Raw genomic sequence first — 20,767 nt, forward strand, 5'->3', positions numbered from 1 at the left:
ACACTGTAGTGCCTAGGTGCCTACTGATATGCAGAAAACTCAAGATAGCTCAGGCCACAGGAACCTCGCTGCTGAACTGATCCTCTGCTGGCAGCATTGTGCCCAGCAGCGGGTCCTGGAAATGAGGTGTTTTATCTCGCCTGGCCAATCGGAGAATGTTTTTCCTGAATCTGGCAACTCTCTCAGAAGCAGTTATATATCTTGTGTGTTAACCTGTGATTCTGGGCAAATTGCTTAGCCTCCTGGTGCCTAAAAATGTCGGACCTTGTGTAATATAGCCAGGTCACTCATATAATGCACACCAGTACCTTTGGGTCGAGTATACAAACTAATGTCTTCTGTGTGAACACCACTAGACTGCTCAAATGCAAGGAAATTATCCACAAAAAAACATTATCATTGCAGCGTAAAGGGGAAATAGGTACCTACCAAGTGGTATTCTTTTGGGCCTGTGGTGCAACAAACAGGGCTCTGCTTCAGCCAGCATTTAGTAATTTGTTTTCAGCTGCTTGGCATTTTTTAATTCTCTCCTTGCCTCTCCCCTCAGGCTAGTAGGGTAATTCTACCCCTTTTTGCCCATTACCACCATCCGCCCCTGGTAATTACTGGAAACTAGGCTATTATTCTCATAAATCTGCAATATTCATACAAAAAAGTTGATGAACCTAGTTTATGAACAATAAATTGAAGTGTGCCTTTGAGACCTAATGGTAGAAATTAAAACTCTGCAAACTTTTTTTTATTAAACTGGAGTAATCAGAATACTTTGGGTAATTCCGCACTACTCCTTTGATGCAGAATTACTGAAAATTACACAATTAAGCTAATTTGTGTAAGTATGAGTAATTTTGTATGAAACGCCAACCTCAGGAGCATAGGAAAAACAAATTTAATTAACGCATATGGCGGCTACTGTTTGTGTTCTGTTGCATTTAGCACTCCTTCATTGTGCACTAAGAAAATAGTGCTAAGTACATTTAAGATACCAGGGTGCATTTTGTGCTCAAAAAGTAGAGCCATGTGCTGGGTTATGCTCCTCACTTAATTATGTGTATTCTACTGTAATTTTGCATAATTACTTCTCAGCAAATTATGCAAGTAACACCCACCCCTAGTATAAATCATGACTGAAATTTCAAGAACTTCACCAGTTCATATGAAGCAGCACATTAAATGCTTATTGATGTCATGTAGCCACATTTATGCCTGAGTAGGAACACCACCATTTTACATGATCACGTTGTTAAGTTACCTTCTTTTCTTAAACATTTAACACACATTTGCTGTGTACGATTTTGGGAAACACTTTGAGTTTTTTGTTGCTCAGTATTTGTCTCATAATCTTTATGATTAGGCTGAAGAACGATAGGGATTGTTATGGTTCAGTGGGACAAATTTGGATGAATTCCTATTCAGATCTGAATTCAGACCCATGTGTGGGTCTGTTGACTCTGGCGCTTTTCCATCAAGACCGGCTGGCATGGTTGTGGACTGATCTGTAAAAGTAATGTCCATATGAAGGTTGTGTTGGTCTTACTGGGACTGTATGTGTATGACTTTCAAAAGTTATGTGTTGTTGAGTATTGTGCATTGTCCAGACTACACCAATCTTGGCTTCATTGCCAAGATCACAACAATTGCTGTTTCGTATTTGAAGTTACCTTTCCACCTGTCCGTTGAAAACACAATCCAAAGAAAAACAATACAACATTCTGGACATGTTTACGTTAGTAGCACCAAGTGAATCCTGCCTGGTAGCAATGTTGTTTGACCAGATATAGCCCAGGATATGAGCATAGGTCACAAAAATGGTTCTAATCAGAACTTTGTGGCTCTGGTATACTGATCACTTAAGCCTGCTTATTTGTTCCGGTGAGAAAACTGGACAACGTACATATATAAAAGAGCATGAAAATCAGTATCATATGAAATACATGTGCAATTCATATATTCTGTATAAAATAAAAATATTCACTGGTGTGCAGCACAAACTATTGGTATACACTATGCTTCTGAATTTGTGTTGAATAACTTGTTTTTAGTATTGTGGGTAATGCCGCAGTAACCAGATTTCCCATCAATGTTCGAATCTTAGCTCCAAAATACCAGCTCCGATCTGATTTGCACATTTAGATAATGTCTTCGCATACCTGCAAGGCTTGAAGATAGTCATGAAAATGTGTGGCACTTGATATGGCTGAAATCAACTGAGCAAATAAAGTTGTCTCTAATTAACGGGCTCTGCTGCTTGTTTATGGAAACCAGGAGAGGATTACAGCGCCGTCGACTATGTAAGCTGAGTACTTTTGGAAAACTCTAGTATCGGCCATCCCCTCCTTTATACAGTAATGATTGTTAATAGAGATGGCAGCCCACTTATTGACTCAGGAGGAAAAACAATGCCACAGAGAGTCAAGTGGCAGTTCCCCACCCCCACACACGGATGTCAACTGGCTGCCTGAAGGAGCGTACTGAATTTCAGTAGTATGTACCTTTTGAGGACAGAGCCTTCTGATCTTTGTAACAGAGCCTAGGGCTGCTGAAGTTCACATGGCAATCACAAGGTGAGCAGAGTTGCTTTGCAGCACTGGATGAACCGAGCTCTGAAAAAATGCCTACTGCCTTCATAGAGAAGTAAAATATATATAAAAGATTCTTGCACTTCTTCACCAGGTTTAAAAAGTGTTTATGTGGCCCATGTTGGTGAATGTTTTGCAACTTAAGAGTGAAACATTTAATCACATAAAACACATGATGATGGTTCGTTATGACAATGCTATTAGTGTAATATTTTCTTTAGAAGTAAAGATTATCATGTTTAAGTTATTTTTAGGCAGCAAGATTGTTCTGTAAATCACACCATATATTCAAACCGAAGTGTATTCCTTGATCTCAATATCATTGGCGCTGCTTCAGAGATTGTGTTTAACTCCTGTCACTCAAGCCAAATTTGTAGTTATTGTATACTGCTTAGGAGATTTACTGGAATGCTACACATTTATGGCAAAGTAGTTACTGTCCTGACTGCCTAGAGCGGACCATAATCTAAAGGTCACAGGTTAAAATTCAGGCCAGGCTTACTCCCCCTTTCAATCCTCTGAGCTGAGATAATTAGTGATGTTGGAAGTCAACTTGCCTTGTGGTGTTAATGTGAAATGCTTGGCCCATTCGATAGTGGTCATTTAATAACCTAATATATTCTTGGAATTGCAGTTTTCATTCTCATAATATGCCCAGACATCATACCAGATTACAGTGGATGTGCTTAGAATTATATTGACGTTTTAAGGTCCTGTTTTTTTCGAAAATAAACTAAAAAGAACAATTTCCGACATTTTATATTCTGTGTATTTGTGTGCATGCATACGTCTATTTTTAGTTGTACACGTCAGGGTTCGTGATGGGAAAGAGCAAACCTGTGATATAGTTTGAAAGCACTCCTAAACCATTATGTTGCACAACTTGGGTATTCTCTGATATTTATTTCAATCTATGGAAAGAACTGCTTTGTTTTATTCGCAGTGAAGTGCCAATCAAAGGGTCACGCTTATAGCAATAACATATTACACATAAGCACACTGAAAGTAGAAAAGTGCCACACTTGAGCAAAAGGAAACCTTTGCAGCTATTACATACCATACACCGACAGTAAACTAAAGTTTTGAGGCAGCCCAGATAGTTGGAGTTACATGTCGTCCTTCTTCTGTTTCGGTGTTCTGTCGTGTATCCTAGAGTAGCTATTGTCCGCTTTTTGTTTCTATTTTCGCACCTGGCCATTACCATTTGGGAGCATAGAGAGGGGTGCGTGTTTATGAAAGATTGGGTTCATCGCTGCCTTTCGAAGAACACATCTTACATTTTATGATTGGGGAAGTTAAATGTAATAAAAAAACTGTACTTTATGGAACGCCCAAGCATTGCCTGCCCTTTAAAAATATGTTATTATGTATTTCCGGCTTTGGTTGGTCCCGGTTGTTACGTTGTCCTGTTCTAAGATGGCCGCGCTCTGTGCCTAGGACCGGTGCGGCAATTAAAGATACACCGAGGCTATCCGGGAAAGATGGTGCCCCAGGAGGAGGTGCAGCGCCTCGGCCGGGAGCTGGTGGACCAGAGCCGGCCCTTGAGCCAGCGCTTCCGAGCGCTCTTTACCCTCCGCGCCTTGGGCGGCCCGGAGGCCATCGCCGGCATCAGCGGGGCGTTCCAGGACCCCTCTGCGCTGCTCAAGCATGAGGCGGCCTACTGCCTGGGACAGATGGGGGACCGTGCGGCCGAGCCGGCCCTCAGGGCAGTCCTGGTGGACAGAGAGCAGGAGCCCATGGTGCGACATGAAGCGGGTGAGCCAGGGAAAATGTCATGTCATTATGTGGCAGGGGAGGACCAAATTATGTGGAAGGCCTCACTTACCCCATTACAGGAATGACTAATTTATGTGTCAAGAAAAATCAATTTATGTGGCATAATGTGTCACATTTCGTAATGTATCTGTTCATTATTTCTTTTTTTTTTTAATACATTAACACTGTCAGGAGAAGGGTTTCACCTTGTAAGTACGAGTTTAATACAGAAATACATCAAAACGCAACTGAACGTTAAACAGTCAACCTTTGCAAAGTGTCTTCTGCTGCACGCAACGCCCCAGCGCATTTTTAATACCTTTTCTTTTATTTTAGTTAGCATTCTTTTTTCATCCGCTAAATATGCAGCAGATGATGGTCTGTATGGCAAACGCATAATTATGCAAAAAAGGCAGCTAAATCCCATCATTCCAGTGTCCCTGGGTCTAACCAGTTAATCATTGGGTCTGGTGGCTCAGTGGACTACTGCATCCACGACAAATTTGTAAGAGTCACAATTTAAAATGTTGCCGTGTAGCTCTGTTCTTCATCCAAATCCTTGCAGAACTCTTATGTTTGTTTTTCTCTAGCCTCCTTTCTCTGGGCATGTCTGAAAATTTGAAAGCAGTTGGGCCCTTATGATAGAGCACGATGTCTTATCATTAGGTTTCGACCTGGTGAGGGGTGCCCCTCCCAGTTTGAAAACTTTTGTTTTCAGTAGGGATGTTCAGACGGCCTCTGTTTCCAATTGGCTAGTTCCATAAATGGAGACTAGCCATTGGGAGACAGAGGCTGTCAATCACGCTTTCTTGCGAAAACGCGATTCGGGGGCGTTTCTCGTACTTTTTTTAAGCCCCGCCCCTTTGTCCTGGGCCGCGCTGTGATTGGCTGACGTCACGGGGGTGTCCCGGGCCGGCAGCCAATCACAGCACGGCCCGGGACCTGACTTGTTAAATCTGCTATAAAACCGAAACACTAGACGTGTTACAGGTATTCAAATATTTAAATAATGTATGACACGCATAGAGGCATTAAAAGCACTTGCAAACGCTCAAAAACATGTCTACGAATATAAGACTGTTTATAATTAATACAGTTTTGCCTTTTAATAGTAGCACTTCTTCATTATGATAATTCCATGCACGTCAGACTGCACCTACTGCATAGCCGGAGAAAATATGTCATCTTTAGAGATAGCGTGGTAACTGTGACACTCTGTGGCGTACACCGGCTCGCGCTTTACCCTGCGAATTCACTCTGCTCTATGGGTTTTCCCTCTCAGGGAACTTGGAGAATTGGGTACTGTGGCGCAGTCACTCAGCTGTACCAACAGAGACATCAGCGCTGCTTCTGGGGAGAGTGAAACGCTGCTTGTTTATTTAGGCATGAATGGCCCCGCAGTCCGTACGCCATTCCCGCCCCCCCCCCCCCCCTCCCTGTGCTCGTGGTGCTTTATTTATTATTTTAGGCATGAATGGCCCCGCAGTCCGTACGCCGTTCCCGCCCCCCCCCGTCCTGTGCCCGTTCCCGCCCCCCCCCTCGCTGATCACTTTGCAGCTTATAACATAGCACGCATTGCCGTTTGAACTTCCAGTTCAAGTCAGACGGAGAACTACGGTACTGAAAATAGAAAGAGACCGTCGGACTTCATCGGAGAGGAAAGGCAAGTAACTGAGCCCGGTATTGTGAACTGAGTGTTGCTTTTTCGAAACAACCTATACGAATACAATTCCAAGCGCAGGCGTCCTTTATTCCTTTGAGTTGAGTCTCTGAATTTTAACTGCCATTCACTTTTTTTGTGTTTCGATTTCCTTGAGTAGCGTCCTCGTGGGTAGTCCGTCTTCTTTTTCCATGACATATTTCCGAAATTATGTAGCCTTCTATTTACTTTATTCAATATTAAGCTTATTTTCCTCTAGTTGGAGTTGTTCTGTTTCATTGACTTATCGCTTTAGTTTTTTTTTAATTCCCTAAGTATTACCCATTTCTTCTTTATTTCTTCGTGGTCCGATTCCCATTGTGTCCGTCTCTCTGTGTAATAAAGTTTTGTTTGCGTTTTTGTCGCACATGCACTGTGCAACCACTTTCGGCGTTGCTGTTTCGAAGTTGGAGGTCTTAAGGGGACTGGTGTGTGGGGAGTGGTGAGTGGGTCGTTCTGTTGACGAGAATGTCGTTATTAGTTGGAAAATGTAGAGGGAGGATTAAAGGTCATCTTATGATCCAGGCTATGGACGGGGATCAAGGACAGGGTGGCTTTAGCACTAAAAACTATTATGATAGGTGGATTGTTGCTAGGCATATAGGGACATTTACTGGGATGGGGCATCGGATGCTGAGCTGTCTGACGGTTGTCAACAACTATTTAATGGGTCAAGAAGTCGAGGAGCCTTATGGATTGGAGGAGGGGTCGTATTGTAGCATTTGTATACCGCGTATGATTCCATTGTGGGGCACTAAAGCATTTACCCACTCTAATAGCTAACTGCATTGTATAGGGTGCGTGATTGGATGGGAGTTGTCTTTGTTTTGAACCTATAGGGGAATTGTGTTCATGTCGTTTGGTGGTGACTACTGAAGTGTGGGTCTCGCACAGTGGGTGGTGCTAGGTGCAAGTATGCGAGCGATAGATGCACATCAGTTCCATGGAAGCCAGATTAATGTTTCACGTTTCAAACGTTGTATCATTGAGTGTTACCTCGTGATTAACCATTTCTTCTTTATTTCTTCGTGGTCCGATTCCCATTGTGTACTTTTGTGTTCGTCTCTGCTGTGTAATAAAGTTTTGTTTGCGTTTTTGTCGCACATGCGCTGTGTAACCGCTTTCGGCGTTGCTAGTCATGGCATTTTCTTTGAGCCGATTTTTAGGCTTTGGTGAGTGTAAGATGCGGTTTCAGAGGTGGGCCGGTCATCGTGTTGTGAAGTAGCCTTTATTAGAAAAGGAGGTTAGGGTGGTTGTCAATACTGTATGTACCCCTTCTTACCCCCACCTACTGATCGAAAGGCATAGCCACTTCCCAACCCTTCCGTCCCGAGCAGGACTCCTGATTTCTCTCTCTCTCTCTGTCTCTCTGTCTCTCTGTCTCTCTGTCTCTCTGTCTCTCTGTCTCTGTCTCTGTCTCTGTCTCTGTTGTTGTTGTTGATCTGAAACTGACAGTTGCTCCACTGTCAGTTTCCTTCTCAGCCTCGGGGGCTTCATTCAAACCCCTGGCTGGCCCTTGGCCAGGTTTCCACATATCAATGTTGCTAGTATGGCTGCTCCGGAGAAAGAGGTTGACCGATCAGCCACCTGTGGAGCTCTTCTGGCAGGAAGTGAGGATAACACCTTCCTCCCTCTGAAAAGTCAGAACCAAACAACCTTTGTATACAGATCTCTAATATGTAACATAGACGCTGGAAGTAGGTTAGAAGGGGGTGCTGTAGCACCGCCAAATAACCGTGCTGGAGCCCAAGGTGATTGAACAATAAAGGTGCCTTTAATTTTTATTCATATGAGAATCTTGCTGGTGTGAAAAGAAATGTTGTGGGATGTCACTTGATACGCTGCTGAAGTGGGTGTATAGAGCTGCGTTTCCTACATTGGTACGTCTACTATCTTCAGGGCCATTGAAATTATTTGGCTGCAGTTCTTTTTCTCTTAATTAAAGATTTACCACATAATCTTTGCCCAGACATCATTCCCATGTGCAAAAATGACCAAATGATGAAATACTATCAAAATATGGACTGCATTATGTTTCATAATATCTTGCCTCATAATTAATTCAACTTTTAAACATAATTCATTGCTCCCCTGTCGCTTAATTCGTTGCTCTGTTGGTGTGTGTTGCTCTGTCTGTGTGTGTTGCTCTGTCTGTGTGTGTTGCTCTGTCTGTGTGTGTTGCTCTGTCTGTGTGGGTGGCTCTGTCTGTGTGTGTGGCTCTGTCTGTGTGTGTGGCTGTGGCTCTGTCTGTGTCTGTGGCTCTGTCTGTGTGCAAATGCAATAGGTCTCGCATTTGTGAGAGATTAACCCCTTCCATGCTGGTGACGAACCCCAGCCGTCATGCACTACGGTGCTCGTGTGCTGATGACGGCTGGGGTTCGTCATGGCCCGCCCCTGTTCGTTTGTTTACCGCACGGGGGCGGAAACGGGCCAGCAGGGAAGGGGTTAAGCTATTGGCATTGTAAATGACAATGCCATTTATTTATCTGCTTTCAAAACCAACACATAAATACAAAATTTGTCATTTACAATGCCAATAGCTCAAACTTTTACAAAGGCGAAACCGTTGCATTGTAAATGCTTGTTTTTTTATTGTATACATTAGATTACCATGACATGTATTTGTACCAAGTTAACCAACTCAATGGTACTCATTTTATAGACCTCAGATGGATGAAAGGCCGAGTGGACCTGCCGGGATTTGAACAATCCCGGCGGGTCCACTCAGCCTTTCATCCACCTAAGGGCTATAAAATTAGTACCATTGAGTTGGGTAACTATAAACATCTGTTATTCAGCGCCAAGATGACCCTTTGGGGGTGAACGTGCGCTTTACAAATTCACGTCATGGTAATCTTTTATAAAGCTCCCGCAGCCCAAAGAGTCGCTTGGCGTTAATGTGTTAAAGTGGATGAGAAATAAAGGATGAGGGCGGTAGGCTACTTGCTTTACTGAGCAATTATCTAAGCAGCATAAGTCACTAAGGATGTAGTCTGCAGCCTAGGGTGTGGCCAAATAATGCATTAGTGCCATAGTTCTGAAAAATACATTGGTTCTATCTTTATTATACACCGTGTACAAGAATGAGCGAAAAATAACCTGCTCTGCACTGAACGAGGACCATTTGCAATAAAGCATTTGGCAAGATATATATACAAGACAATCTACCTCGGCACACCTGATACCGGTCACCTCCAAGCCTTGGATCGGCAACCAGCACTGCACGAACATCAGTCTCAATGGAAACCCTGGAACTGTATGGGAAAAACTTCCTCGCAGAGGCACAATTCCCTATTCGAGGATGACAGTGCTGTTTAATGGTTAAGCAATTGACCCATTTGGTTTTATTTTTCTAAATTCAATGCGTAATGTCATGACAATATTACTAACTCCGTCCTCGCATCGCTTTACACACGGCAGGTTGGCCAGCCATCAGAGGACCACTTTCCTTATTGTAAAACGTTGAACTTACTACTGAAGTGTATTGGGTACAGATGATAATTTGGAGAGTCATATCTTGGATGGATGATTTTGTTTATTTTTTATTCGGTCAGGTGTCAGCCGAAACCTTTTCGTTTTTCATTTTTTTAAGTGCAGGGGATTTCAGTCAGCCCTCTTCTTCCACTGATCTGTTAAGCCATTCACATTTGTTTACACCCATCAAAGTATACAGCACAAGACAATGAGTCAGCTTTTCCCTACATTTCACATAGAAACCACACAGATTAAGTAGGTTCCAGCTGGTGTAGAAGTGGGGATCCTTAGGAAAGCCCTGGTTTCTGATTGCGTTATAAAGCCAAGAATGGAAAGGAGGCATTAAAGTGATCCCACTGCAACGGAGACCCTTCCTGGCTGTTACTGCTTAAAACACCAAGAACCATGCCTAATTAAATAAGAAAGCAAGGATTGGCAAAGATAACCTGCCTTGCCTTTTGGGTCTATTGATTGGCTTTACCCATTCTTTGGATTATTCGTAAAAAGCCAAAAGATATTTGCCGAAGCAGCACAGGAGGCAGAGAGCTCGAAAAGATGCGCACTCTCATGGAGTGCTGAAACAAATAGATACAAGCATTAGCAAAGCCAATAGGTTTCACCTCTTCGAAATCTATCGGTTTTGTCAGTGTGTTTTAAGATCTGTTGCACAGCAGCGATAAATTGTTGCTAAATCCGCAAAATCTGTAAAAACAGATTGATTCCGGGAAACTCCAGGAGCTGTTCAGTTACTTTCCCATACATGTCTGTAAAAGCAGAGGTAGCGAAAATGAGAACAAAATAACAATGGGAGGACGGTGCGGGGTCGAGGACACACTTTAACAGTCCACAAGCCACCTTTGCAAAGCTAACTGCAAGGCAGACTAGGTGTTTGTCATTAAACCCCAAGCAGCCCATCTAATTTTAGGTAAATCCCTGCAGCTCACCTGGGTGAAACAATTGCTTGATCACATTTGTTGCTTCCAAGATATTGGGGTTTGAAGATTATTCAAAACTGGTAGCCCCAACCAGGAGATAGAGTAAAACTCTGTGAACCAAGGAAGTACCCAACATCTCTATACCTATAATCTGGTACAGCTTCCTTTTCTTTTTCAGTAGTCTCTGAAGAAATAGTGGAAATACATTAATTTGTCATTTTAGAACTTTGGTTTTCAGCATAAAAATAATCAAAAGGAAGTGCATTAACAAATGAGTGCAGTGAGCTTTCCCTGGCTGAGCCTTTAATGCCTCACCAGAGACCCATGCTTTCTGACATAGCATTGATTACCTTGTGACAGAAGCATGGACAGCATCACCTACTCTGCTACACCTACGCAGGATGACGTAGCAATTTATATCTTATCGGAGTTTGGATTAGTTGACGGTTCCAAGACTCCTTCTGATATCTGTTGGATAATAAAGATAGAAGCAATGGTACATTTTTCAGACGTATGACACTTGTTACTTTAATTAGACCACAACCTTTGCTACATAGCTGCAGGCCACACCTCTATAATGTTTACTTAGTTATTTCTGCTGCTTAGCTCGCTGTCCTATAAAGTAAGATGTCTACTGCCCTCATCATTTCTTTGGCATCCACCCTAAAGCACTAGCACCATGCAACCCTTTGGATTGCAGTCACCTTTTTGTGTCTGTACAGGACAGACTGTCCTTTGAGAGAACCAGGCAGTATTGACCTCAGGTGACCCTCATTTGGAGGCATTCATTTTACCTATAGTTCTTCTTTAAAAAGTCCCCCTCACTAAAGATTCACCCAACATAGCCATTAATTTAATGTAGGACGCCTCTCAGCATATTTTAGTGCAATAGGCTGGGAGACCTACCCCTTGCACGCTCTGAAAACCCTCCTTCTGTTATCACTGCTTCTGTGCAACCTACCTTCTTCAGGAGGCTGATAAGGGAAGCCATGAACAACCGGTCTGTTTTTTTGATATATGTAAGAGGACTGCTAGCAGTTCATCCCCTTAGTGAGACTCACCTCGGTCTGAGATTTGAGCTGAAGATAGTGACCATTGAGGTGGAAGCCCTTGTCCTCTTATTGCGTGGTCACACCTTTAGCTCTCACTTTTCCGGAAACAAATATAGCCCAGAAAGTCCAGCTGTTCTTTGTCCGTGCTTCTCGTTGCCCAAGAAGTGGTTCTGACAGATGTTTCACTCCCATTTGTTTTAGCTCAAGCTCAAAGTTTGCCGCTCAAATTAAAAGAGCAGTTGTGCTCATTGAAGCTGACTGACCTAGAAGCGCATGGAATATCAGTGTATCACTTGGTCCATATTGTTCTTTCATCGTATGATGCAACAGTCTTTGGGTGGTGAGAGTATGATGCCTCCACTCACTGGTGGTTGCTGTCCTCAGGGGTAGCTGTTTCAGTATGCTGTACATCACACCTCTCCATGCCATGACCCACTATTAACAAGGCAGGGACTGGACATCAAGTCTGCTTTCATCCTCCATGGCTAAACCTATTGTCTTTTTCTTTCCTTCCAGGAGAGGCGCTGGGAGCCATCGGTAGCCCTGAGTCCCTGGCTCTCCTGAGGGAATATTGTACAGATCCTGTTATAGAGGTAAATATACCTGCCCCCCCTCGCCCTCCTGTATGCTTTATGTGGTGTCATGGGCTCCAGATCCGCTTTTGCAGTACTTCAATTATTTTCATAGAAAAACAGTCTCTGTTATAACAGAATATGATGATAACCAGGTAATTTTTCCCTTGTAATTTTTTAGGCATTTAAAAAATTTGTTGTTGCTTAAATTAAAAGTTGTTTTAGCAAGGTGTATATGCCTCGGAAGGTATGTAATATTTGTCATTTTACTAACAGTGGAGAGATTTTTTTGTGACCTTAGTGAAATGTCATAGGGATACTACAGTGCCTGGTCACTGGTCTATCCCAAGAGTGGTCTTCACTCTGATAATGAACACAGCTCTCCTCCTTTATTGTATAGGTGTAACTTCAATTATTACACACAATATCAATGCGATCTCGAGCATGGTTTAGTCTAGTGACATCCAGTAAATAATGAGACATTTTTCTCTGGTGTCTGTATGATTATTTTAACATGTATTCACTTGAGTATATGATATATACCGGGAACCCAACTCCAAAGAACGTTTTTATTGTAGCCAGAGCATCTCAAATACAAATGGTTTTGTGTGTGGGCATGTTTATGTGGGAGTGTAGGTGGAAAATAGGCTTCTAAGATCAGTACCCTATGTACCTGCTTCTTCATTGTTACTGATTCACTGTGTTCTTTTTGTGTTACCTTCCCAGGTAGCAGAGACCTGTCAACTCGCTGTGAAAAGGATAGAGTGGCTGCAGAAGAACAAAGATAACCCTGATGCAAACCCATATCAATCCGTGGATCCAGCTCCCCCTCTTGAAGAGAAGGATGTGGTGAAACTAAGAGCGGCACTCCTGAATGAGTCTCTGCCACTCTTTGACCGGTACCGGGCCATGTTTGCTCTTCGGAACTTGGGTGGGGAAGCTGCTGTGCTGGCATTGGCCGATGGTGAGTTTTCCTTGACCAACTGATTTAAAAGTGTATACCCCTGGTTTCCATTAGCCTTCATTCTGTTTCACTTCTTGGCCTTCATTGTTATTTCCCCTTAATCATCTCTGCCCCTATAATGGGGCACATGTTAGTCTTCTATGTTCAGTGAGAAAACAGTTCCATACCTTATTTCCAAGTGTGTAAAGTTTCTTCATCGAGATTGCAGTGGCATCTTGGAGAATATCTGCTACTCCAAGTGGGTAATTACTCCATGTGGTTAATATATAAGTAAGTCTAGAAATGGGCAGAACCATTGACTTTCATCATTCCCCTAGTAATGGCTATTCCTTTAATGTGATGTTTGCAGAAGGAACTGAAGGACTTGGTGAGCCAGAAGATCACTGTGTTGGAAGCCTGTCAATCAATCAGTGAATTTCTATAGCATGGCTAATCACCCAGGAGGGTATCCAGGCGCTAGTTTGGCTCTGAGTCTGAGTCAAATAGCCAAGTCTTTAGTGCCCTTCGGAATTCCGGAAGAGAGGTGGACGTTCGTAACTGTGGTGGAAGGTCATTCCATGTCTTCACTGGAAGGTAGGAAAAGGAGCGTCCTCCGCTTTGGTGGATGCACGGGGCTGTGGGAGAAGGATGCGGAGCGTAGACATCTGGAAGGTTGGTAAAAGCTCATGCAAAGGTTGATGTAGTAGGTCCCTGGTTGTGAAGTGCTTTGTAGGTGTGGATCGTCTGCCTGAATTGGCATCTGTTCTGTATGGGGAGCCAGTGGAGTTTTCTGAGGTGCAGGGCATGGGTTCATCGCGGGAGGTTAAAGATGAGTGAGTGCGGTGTTCTTTGTGGTCTAGAGTCTCTGGAGGAGGTGAGTCGTGATTCCCGAGTTGTTGGCATTGCCTGTGTCCTGGTGATTAGAACCTGTCTGATTTTGGTCTTGTGTCATGGGGGAGCCACTTGAAGATTTTTCATAGCATGCACAGTGTGAAGAAGGCAGAGGAGATGACGTTGATCTGGGACTTCATTGTAATTGTGCTGTCCAGGATGATGCAGAGTGCTTGGTTAGAGAAATGGTTCTAGCTCCGAGGGCCACCAGGAATCATTCCAGGAAGTGGTGTCGTTACCGAAAATCAGTACTTCTGTTTTGTCTGTGTTGAGCTTCAGGCAGTTATCCTTCATCCATTTGCCGACGCTTGTCATTCACCTGTAGAAGTTGGTTTTGATAGTGGCGGTGTCTTTGAGGAGGGAGAGGATGAGTTGGGTGTTGTCTGTGTAGGATATAATGTTCAGTCCATGGGATCTTATTGTGATGGCGGGGGTGGGGGCATGTAGATGTTGAAGAGGGTGGGGTTCAGGGGTGAGCCATGGAGGACAAGGCATGTAATGTCTTTGGGTTCGGAGGAGAATCGTGGATCTTCTGTGTTATTCCGGTAAGGAAGGAGGTCCATTTGTCACCTTGGATTCCGATGTGTTGAAGCCTGGTGATCAGCATGTGGTCAGATATGGTGTCGAAGGCCGCCAAGAGGTCGAGGAGGATCACTGCCGCTGTCTCTCCCCAGTCTAGGAAGAATCGGATGTCATCTGTAACTACAATCAGAGCAGTCTCTGTGCTGTGGTTGTTGCGGGATTCAGACTGAGAGGTGTCGAGGAGGTTGTTCTGTTCTAGGTAGTTAGTCAGTTGCTTGTTGATGGCTTGCTCCAGGATTTTGGTCGGGAAGGGGAGCAGACTCCCTCCCCATTCTCCCCCCTCCTACCCCCCCCCCCCCCCAACACCCTCTCCTTCGCAAGTCTTTCAACTCGGTATCGAACGAGGAACAAAAAAAGACTTACCATACTCGAACAGTATTCAAATTGTGAATACTTCCCAAAATTCATCTGTTAGCCTGCATGTTTCCAATGGATTCAGAAAACGAAATGTGTCATGGGGTCAGAAAAAACAAATGGCAGAAACTATCTGCCTTGTTCCTTAAGAAAATTCCAAGTCTTCCTGTACTTTTTATTCATTATCTGACTGAAGTATTCTATCCAGCTTTTAATGTTGTACTACTGTATTTGTTCTTCTCAGATTACTAAACAAAACAGCAGTTAGCAGGATTTTTTCTTTAGCTGTCATTCAACATATTACCGTCCAGTCTTGATTAAGGCCATTTCATGTCATTGTCAGTCTCTAGTATAATGTCTTGTGCATTGTTGATGAAGAAGAAGCCATTCTTTTGGTTATGTTGGACGCCTGAACTTCCTTCAAAATCATGGACCAACGCAGAAGAAATAACATTTTCCATTGGGTGGTTTCATTACTTTTGGAGTAAAGATCACAACGACTGCAACTTGACAAGGAGTAGTTTGCATGCATCCACTCCTTGTTTAGCGGTTCACTTAAATGAAATGAAAGTAACTCTATTGCTGGATAAGCAGCATGTTTACACAGCATGACCAGCTTGCGTGTTATGGAACGAAAAACGAACTATGTTCCCATTTTTAATGATGAGATAGATGTATTAATAATTTTGCCTTTTTATATGCACAGTTGTGCTCACTATATATAGGTATTTCAGGTGGCACTATCTCAAAATTATTTTTGCTTTTTTGCTATTGTGGAAAGTGTTAAAAGGTACATCCCCTAGAGACTGTTATACGGTTCCTACTAATCTAGCACTACTGTGCATTTAGGTCAACAAAACTTCATAATACAGAGACTGAGTATTCCTATATAATCATATATGTTGGTCTGTTTGGTTAGCTCACAGTACAGCATCCAAAACTCGTCTCCTTCAAGAATTATGGATGTTTTCAGTAACCTACGACATGACTTTCAGTTTCCACAGAAATTGTGGTAACAGATCTAATCCTTTCGTTTGTCACTCTGGCATGCCCTAAGTGTTCACAAAGAAAAGATACAACATCGCAACATTTATTGAACAGCTCTAATCTTTGCTAATCTTTGTAAGTAAAACACGAACCGTGATTGTAAGAAAGATGAGAAACATAATTTTAATAAGCTATATTAGAATAGTGAAAAACACACCCCAATCATGGCAATTGTTGATTAACTTAATACTATTTAGTAGTAGCTTCTTTGCCAAAGAGAACATATCAGGAGTACCCATCTGCCAGGCCGATTGGAATTACCTAACCCTATACCTTGGTACTGTGTCTCAGGAAGCCAGGCTTAGCGCATCCACAAATGCATCTCCGACTGAGTATACAGCTATCTTCCTTCTCAGGATGAAGGTCGGGCACAGCAGGGCTACATCTTACAGCAGCGTTGCTTGATAATTCCGCCAGAAGTGAACCTCTCACTTACTTCAGCACAGACGCAGTTTAAATGACAAAACAGCAAGCTTATCACAATGTGCAAAAGGTGCAGGGCAGCATTTTAATTAGACTAAAGCAGAAGTCGTCTTCGTACAACCACAGAAAATAAAACAGTGCCTCATGTTCTGAATGAGTGCGACAGTGGAGCTAAAGGTGCAGACTACAATGCAACAATGTCTATCAGAAATAAATGCGTGAAAGGGCCATACTTGCCATAGGAAAAACCTGTGCAAACCACCATTCGAAAATGAGTTAAAATGAGAAACTAAAATAGAGACGAAATGCAAACTGTACAACACTACTTGTCAGAAATAATGAATGACAAATCTAGCTGAGTAGGTACTGTTATAGCCGGGAGGTTACAAGATATTTTAAGGTTGTAAAGAAACCACAAAAACAAATTAATTGTGAATGGCCCTGCACTCAAAACAACAAATAAACTATTGATGAAGGCAAATTATCATCCATAATCAAGCACAAAGGAATCTGTTGGGATCTTCCTAAATGAGAAAAGCGATAGTCGTTTTGATTGTAGAAAAAGGTTCCTTTTATTCTTTTTATCCATAGATGAATTAAAATACAGCACACAATGGACAAGACTGCTGATGCGTTTCGTCCTTATAAGGACTTCTTCAGTGCTTAATAGGTCAAAGCAGTGCTCAGAAGTTCATAGAGGTGTAACTCTTATGAGAACAATCAGATTGAGATTGCAAAACGTACATATATAGTAATTTTCCTAAAATCAAGTAATCATGTCCGTATCCCAAGTACAATGAAAGAAAGCACAGTGTATCTGTCTCCACAAATGATACGGCTTGCGGGATAAGTGTGTGTCCAAAGCGGTGTCTGGTTCAGAAAATAAGATCAATATTTTAAGGCTTTACTTAATTATCTACCACTAAAGAAATCATAATGTTACTCGGTGATTACTAGTTCACATAAAGCTGGAATTGCTGCTGGGTTTTTGAATTTGTAATATTTTATGCTACTGTTTTTATATTTTGATTCATTAAATATTAGATGTTGAGGGTATTTTGTTTGGAGCCTTGAAGATGTCTTTGATGAGGTTTCTTGTGTAGTTAAACATTTTATGAAATTGTTTAGGAGTTTCAGTACTATCATTTTGAAACTGTTTCTTGATTTATGGTTATACAGCATGTAGGACTGTGAACATTGGGTCTACAGCCCTCTGCCAGATACTGGAGGCTCAGGGTTGAAGAGAATCAAATTGTTAAACAGTCGCTCTTTAAATGCTTGGTGGGTGGTGAATACACGGATCTTGATGCAGTTTTAAGAAATAGAAAAGAATCCACTTTCAAATTTAATACAGCGTGTATTCTTTATATATATACTATGCTTGTTTAACTGATGAACTCTGACTTTATTTTTGCATGCTCCCTCTCATTTCTAATTTGGGCGAGGGGAGGTATATGAAGATGACTAGGTGTTTTTAATCTGCTTGTTTATACTTTTTCTTGATTCCTCGGCAGGACTCCAGTGTGGCAGTGCTCTCTTTCGTCATGAGATTGGATATGTACTTGGGCAGATGCAGCACGAGGCCTGCATCCCACAGCTGAGGGCCGCGCTGGAGACTGCAGAGGAGAACCCAATGGTGCGCCATGAATGTGCCGAGGCGCTAGGCTCAATTGCAAAGGACTCCTGTCTTGACACCTTGCGGGCATATGCCCGGGATGAAGAACGGGTTGTGCGAGAGAGCTGTGAGGTAGCGCTGGACATGTTTGAATATGAGAACAGTGACCAGTTCCAGTATGCTGATGGACTGAGGAAGCTTCATACCGTGGAGTAGACTTCATTGGACCTTCTTAGGTACCACATGTCAAGCCCCTGATGGCTCAAGCAACCGGAGCTTGGCCTCTTGGTGGCAGAAAGCAGACAAACCTGGTTAAATTAGGGATTATTGTAAATTCTGATGCAAGTTTTTTTATCTTTGGCCTGCTCTCCAGTCGTTGTACGCCTTCACATCTTAAATACAAGTCCCTCTCGGCCTTAAATTGCAAGTCCAGCACAAGAAAAGTAAAATAACTCTTAAACCTACTCTACCGCCCTTCTTGGAGTATGGATGGAATTAAAAGAAATCCACCGAAATGCTTTGCCGGATCACACTTTATTTTCAATGTTAAATCCTCTATGCGTCTGTGTTAGAAACCTGCATTAGCACTTCCAGATGGCGTGTAAGGAGTGGCAAATGATTGGAGCCATTTAACTGTCTGTATTTGAAAGAAGGTCTTTCATGGTGTTATAAGTATGTGAAATCAACAAGTGCCTGGAAAAACACCAAACTGGCATGTGGGGAGGGAGGGCAAAATGAGAAATAATGTCCAATTGTTTAATTATTAAGGGTATTTATATTGTGAGGATCAAGTCCCAGGCGCATCAGTTTTGTACATGGGCCTACGTGACTGCATCGGGGTTTAGAAGCTCAACCGCCGCGTTTACAAGAGCTCAGACATGGAACTACAATCACAGGCACCAGTGCAGCAACACAGTGCAACAGAGGGATGAGTAATGGGGGAATCGGGTAGTGGGTGTGAAATGGATGTTAAGTTCTTTCATGAATGTTCAAAGTGAAGGACCCTTCTTGAATTTGGGGACGATTGTCCCATGGTAAAAAGCTGATGGGTGAGAAGGCCTCCCTTCTTGGTTTACCTTGGTGAGATTTGAGATCAACAGTTAGTAGGTTCACAGGGACTCTGGTCAGGTTACTGGTCACCAGACGTTTTTCAGTTCAGTGGTCAGATACAGAAGAGGATGCCTTTGTGTTTGATGTAAAGCGGCTTGACTTTGATGCACGTTTCGAGGAGGCGGTGGGGGGTACTCGAGCATTTTTTCTGATTGTCATTTGTGCATTGCCTGGTGATCAGATGTGCAGAGACATGGAAGTAGCTTTTACAGAGGTTTGTATATTTCATAGCGAATGATTCACCTCCTTGTGAGAGAGGAGGAGAGTGAACACTAGTTTGAAGCTCTTTGCCTGGAGCAGTGTGTTCTGATCATGTGGAAAAGGCTAGTCTGTTACAAGACGGTCTGGTTTTTAGTTTGAACTTGGGAAAGTAAGTAACCCAAGAATTTGGCTGAAGATGTAAGAGTGAAGCAGTAGCCATCAGGTTGCACATAGCTGAGCCTGCTCCTCTTTGAGGTTGAAGGGGTAGTAACTACTCACATAGAGGCTGATGTGAAGGATGTTCGATGTTTGCAAGACTCTAAGGTACACCTAAACATCCTCTGAAAAGTATGTGTAACATGACAGCATTAACGACTTTGTGGGGCTTTATAGCCGCAAAGTGAGCGTATTCGAAACACTAAACTAACCTGCTACAGTTCGATCATGACAAACTCTTTACCAATACGTAACTGATGCAGGAACATGTTTCCATGTCTTTAAAGGTTGCGGCTTCAATAAGCATGTCTTGTACAGCAGCACTCCACTGGTGTGCAACAATCTGTACCTTACCTGAACCGCTGATGTGTGATTGTGCATGTTCTGCCATAGTTTTTTTAGAACAAATGCACCTTTGGGGCACAATGTATCCCACTTGCAACTGTGTCCTTTAGCCCCAAAACTCCGCCATTCAGAGCAGCTAACACATGTGCTCACTTGTACAGCCCAAGCAATTCGAGACCCACAAGAACATTAACTAGTATGTCCCTCCACCAAGGGCATTGCACAGAGGACTCTTCATTAACCTGCTCCTTTGTCTTATCAATGTGCTTGAAATGCATTGACCTTATCTAGACTGCTGTCGATATTCAGGGTGGAAGGTCACTTGGCACAAAGACAATAAAGCCATGATGCCCTGGTAAATGCTGTCTTCTTTCTTTACATTGGTTGCTGTGTAGCTTCTATCTGCAGTACCGTGTAATTGCTTATTTTGTCTCCTTTAACGTAGCTCATCATGAGGATCGGCGCTCCTACATTTTTTTTTCTTCTTCTTCTTCTCAATCCAGTACAGCGACCTACATAACTTTGCATTACCCCCAGGTCCCCTTGTCCCCTTCATCACAAGGGAGATAGTACCATCTCGCCACACAGATATAAGAACAGAGTAATACTAGAACTCTCTCCCACCGGAAGTCCGCAGAATCTCATCAACTGCTTCCTTCAAAAAGGAAGTGAAAGTAATCCTTATGAACAAGTTCCTGCCTTAAATGACGATGGCTCGTCTGTCTCACTCACCTCCCTTGGATTAACTGCTATATTAGACTATTATTTGTGAAGACCAGAGTTGTTCGGTTATACTCTCATAAGTTATGTTTGTTCTTCTCCCAGCATGCTTTGTATTATTTAAATGTCTTTTTATACCCCCTCTGTCACGGTTCCTTGCCTGCATTCTCAAATGACGTTGGTTTTACTCCCTTCTTATTTCTGACACTCCAAATTGTGGAGCGCTCTGATACCCGTCTCGGTCTTGTTCGTGC

The 20,767-nt window shown here is 42.8% G+C and overlaps 1 protein-coding gene across 1 annotated transcript; it reads left to right on the top strand.

Moving 5' to 3' along the window:
• Positions 1-2,933: 2,933 nt before the first annotated feature.
• Positions 2,934-20,153, top strand: DOHH (deoxyhypusine hydroxylase). The gene is made up of 4 exons (XM_086947131.1): positions 2,934-4,334; positions 12,011-12,087; positions 12,793-13,030; positions 17,821-20,153. Exons 1-4 carry the CDS (start codon positions 4,061-4,063, stop codon positions 18,135-18,137), a joined length of 906 nt encoding a protein of 301 aa, XP_086803257.1. The 5' UTR covers positions 2,934-4,060; the 3' UTR covers positions 18,138-20,153.
• Positions 20,154-20,767: the final 614 nt, after the last annotated feature.

Source organism: Lissotriton vulgaris, chromosome 12, assembly GCF_964263255.1.
Source record: "Lissotriton vulgaris chromosome 12, aLisVul1.2, whole genome shotgun sequence".
Lineage (NCBI taxonomy): Eukaryota > Metazoa > Chordata > Amphibia > Caudata > Salamandridae > Lissotriton > Lissotriton vulgaris.

What these genes read in the sequence shown, in the direction of transcription:
- DOHH (XM_086947131.1), top strand. Translation starts at nt 4,061, where the DNA reads ATGGTGCCCCAGGAGGAGGTGCAGCGCCTCGGCCGGGAGCTGGTGGAC. An exon ending in GTACAGATCCTGTTATAGAG is followed by an intron (nt 12,088 to 12,792) that starts GTAAATATACCT and finishes TTACCTTCCCAG; the next exon opens with GTAGCAGAGACCTGTCAACT. An exon ending in TGTGCTGGCATTGGCCGATG is followed by an intron (nt 13,031 to 17,820) that starts GTGAGTTTTCCT and finishes ATTCCTCGGCAG; the next exon opens with GACTCCAGTGTGGCAGTGCT.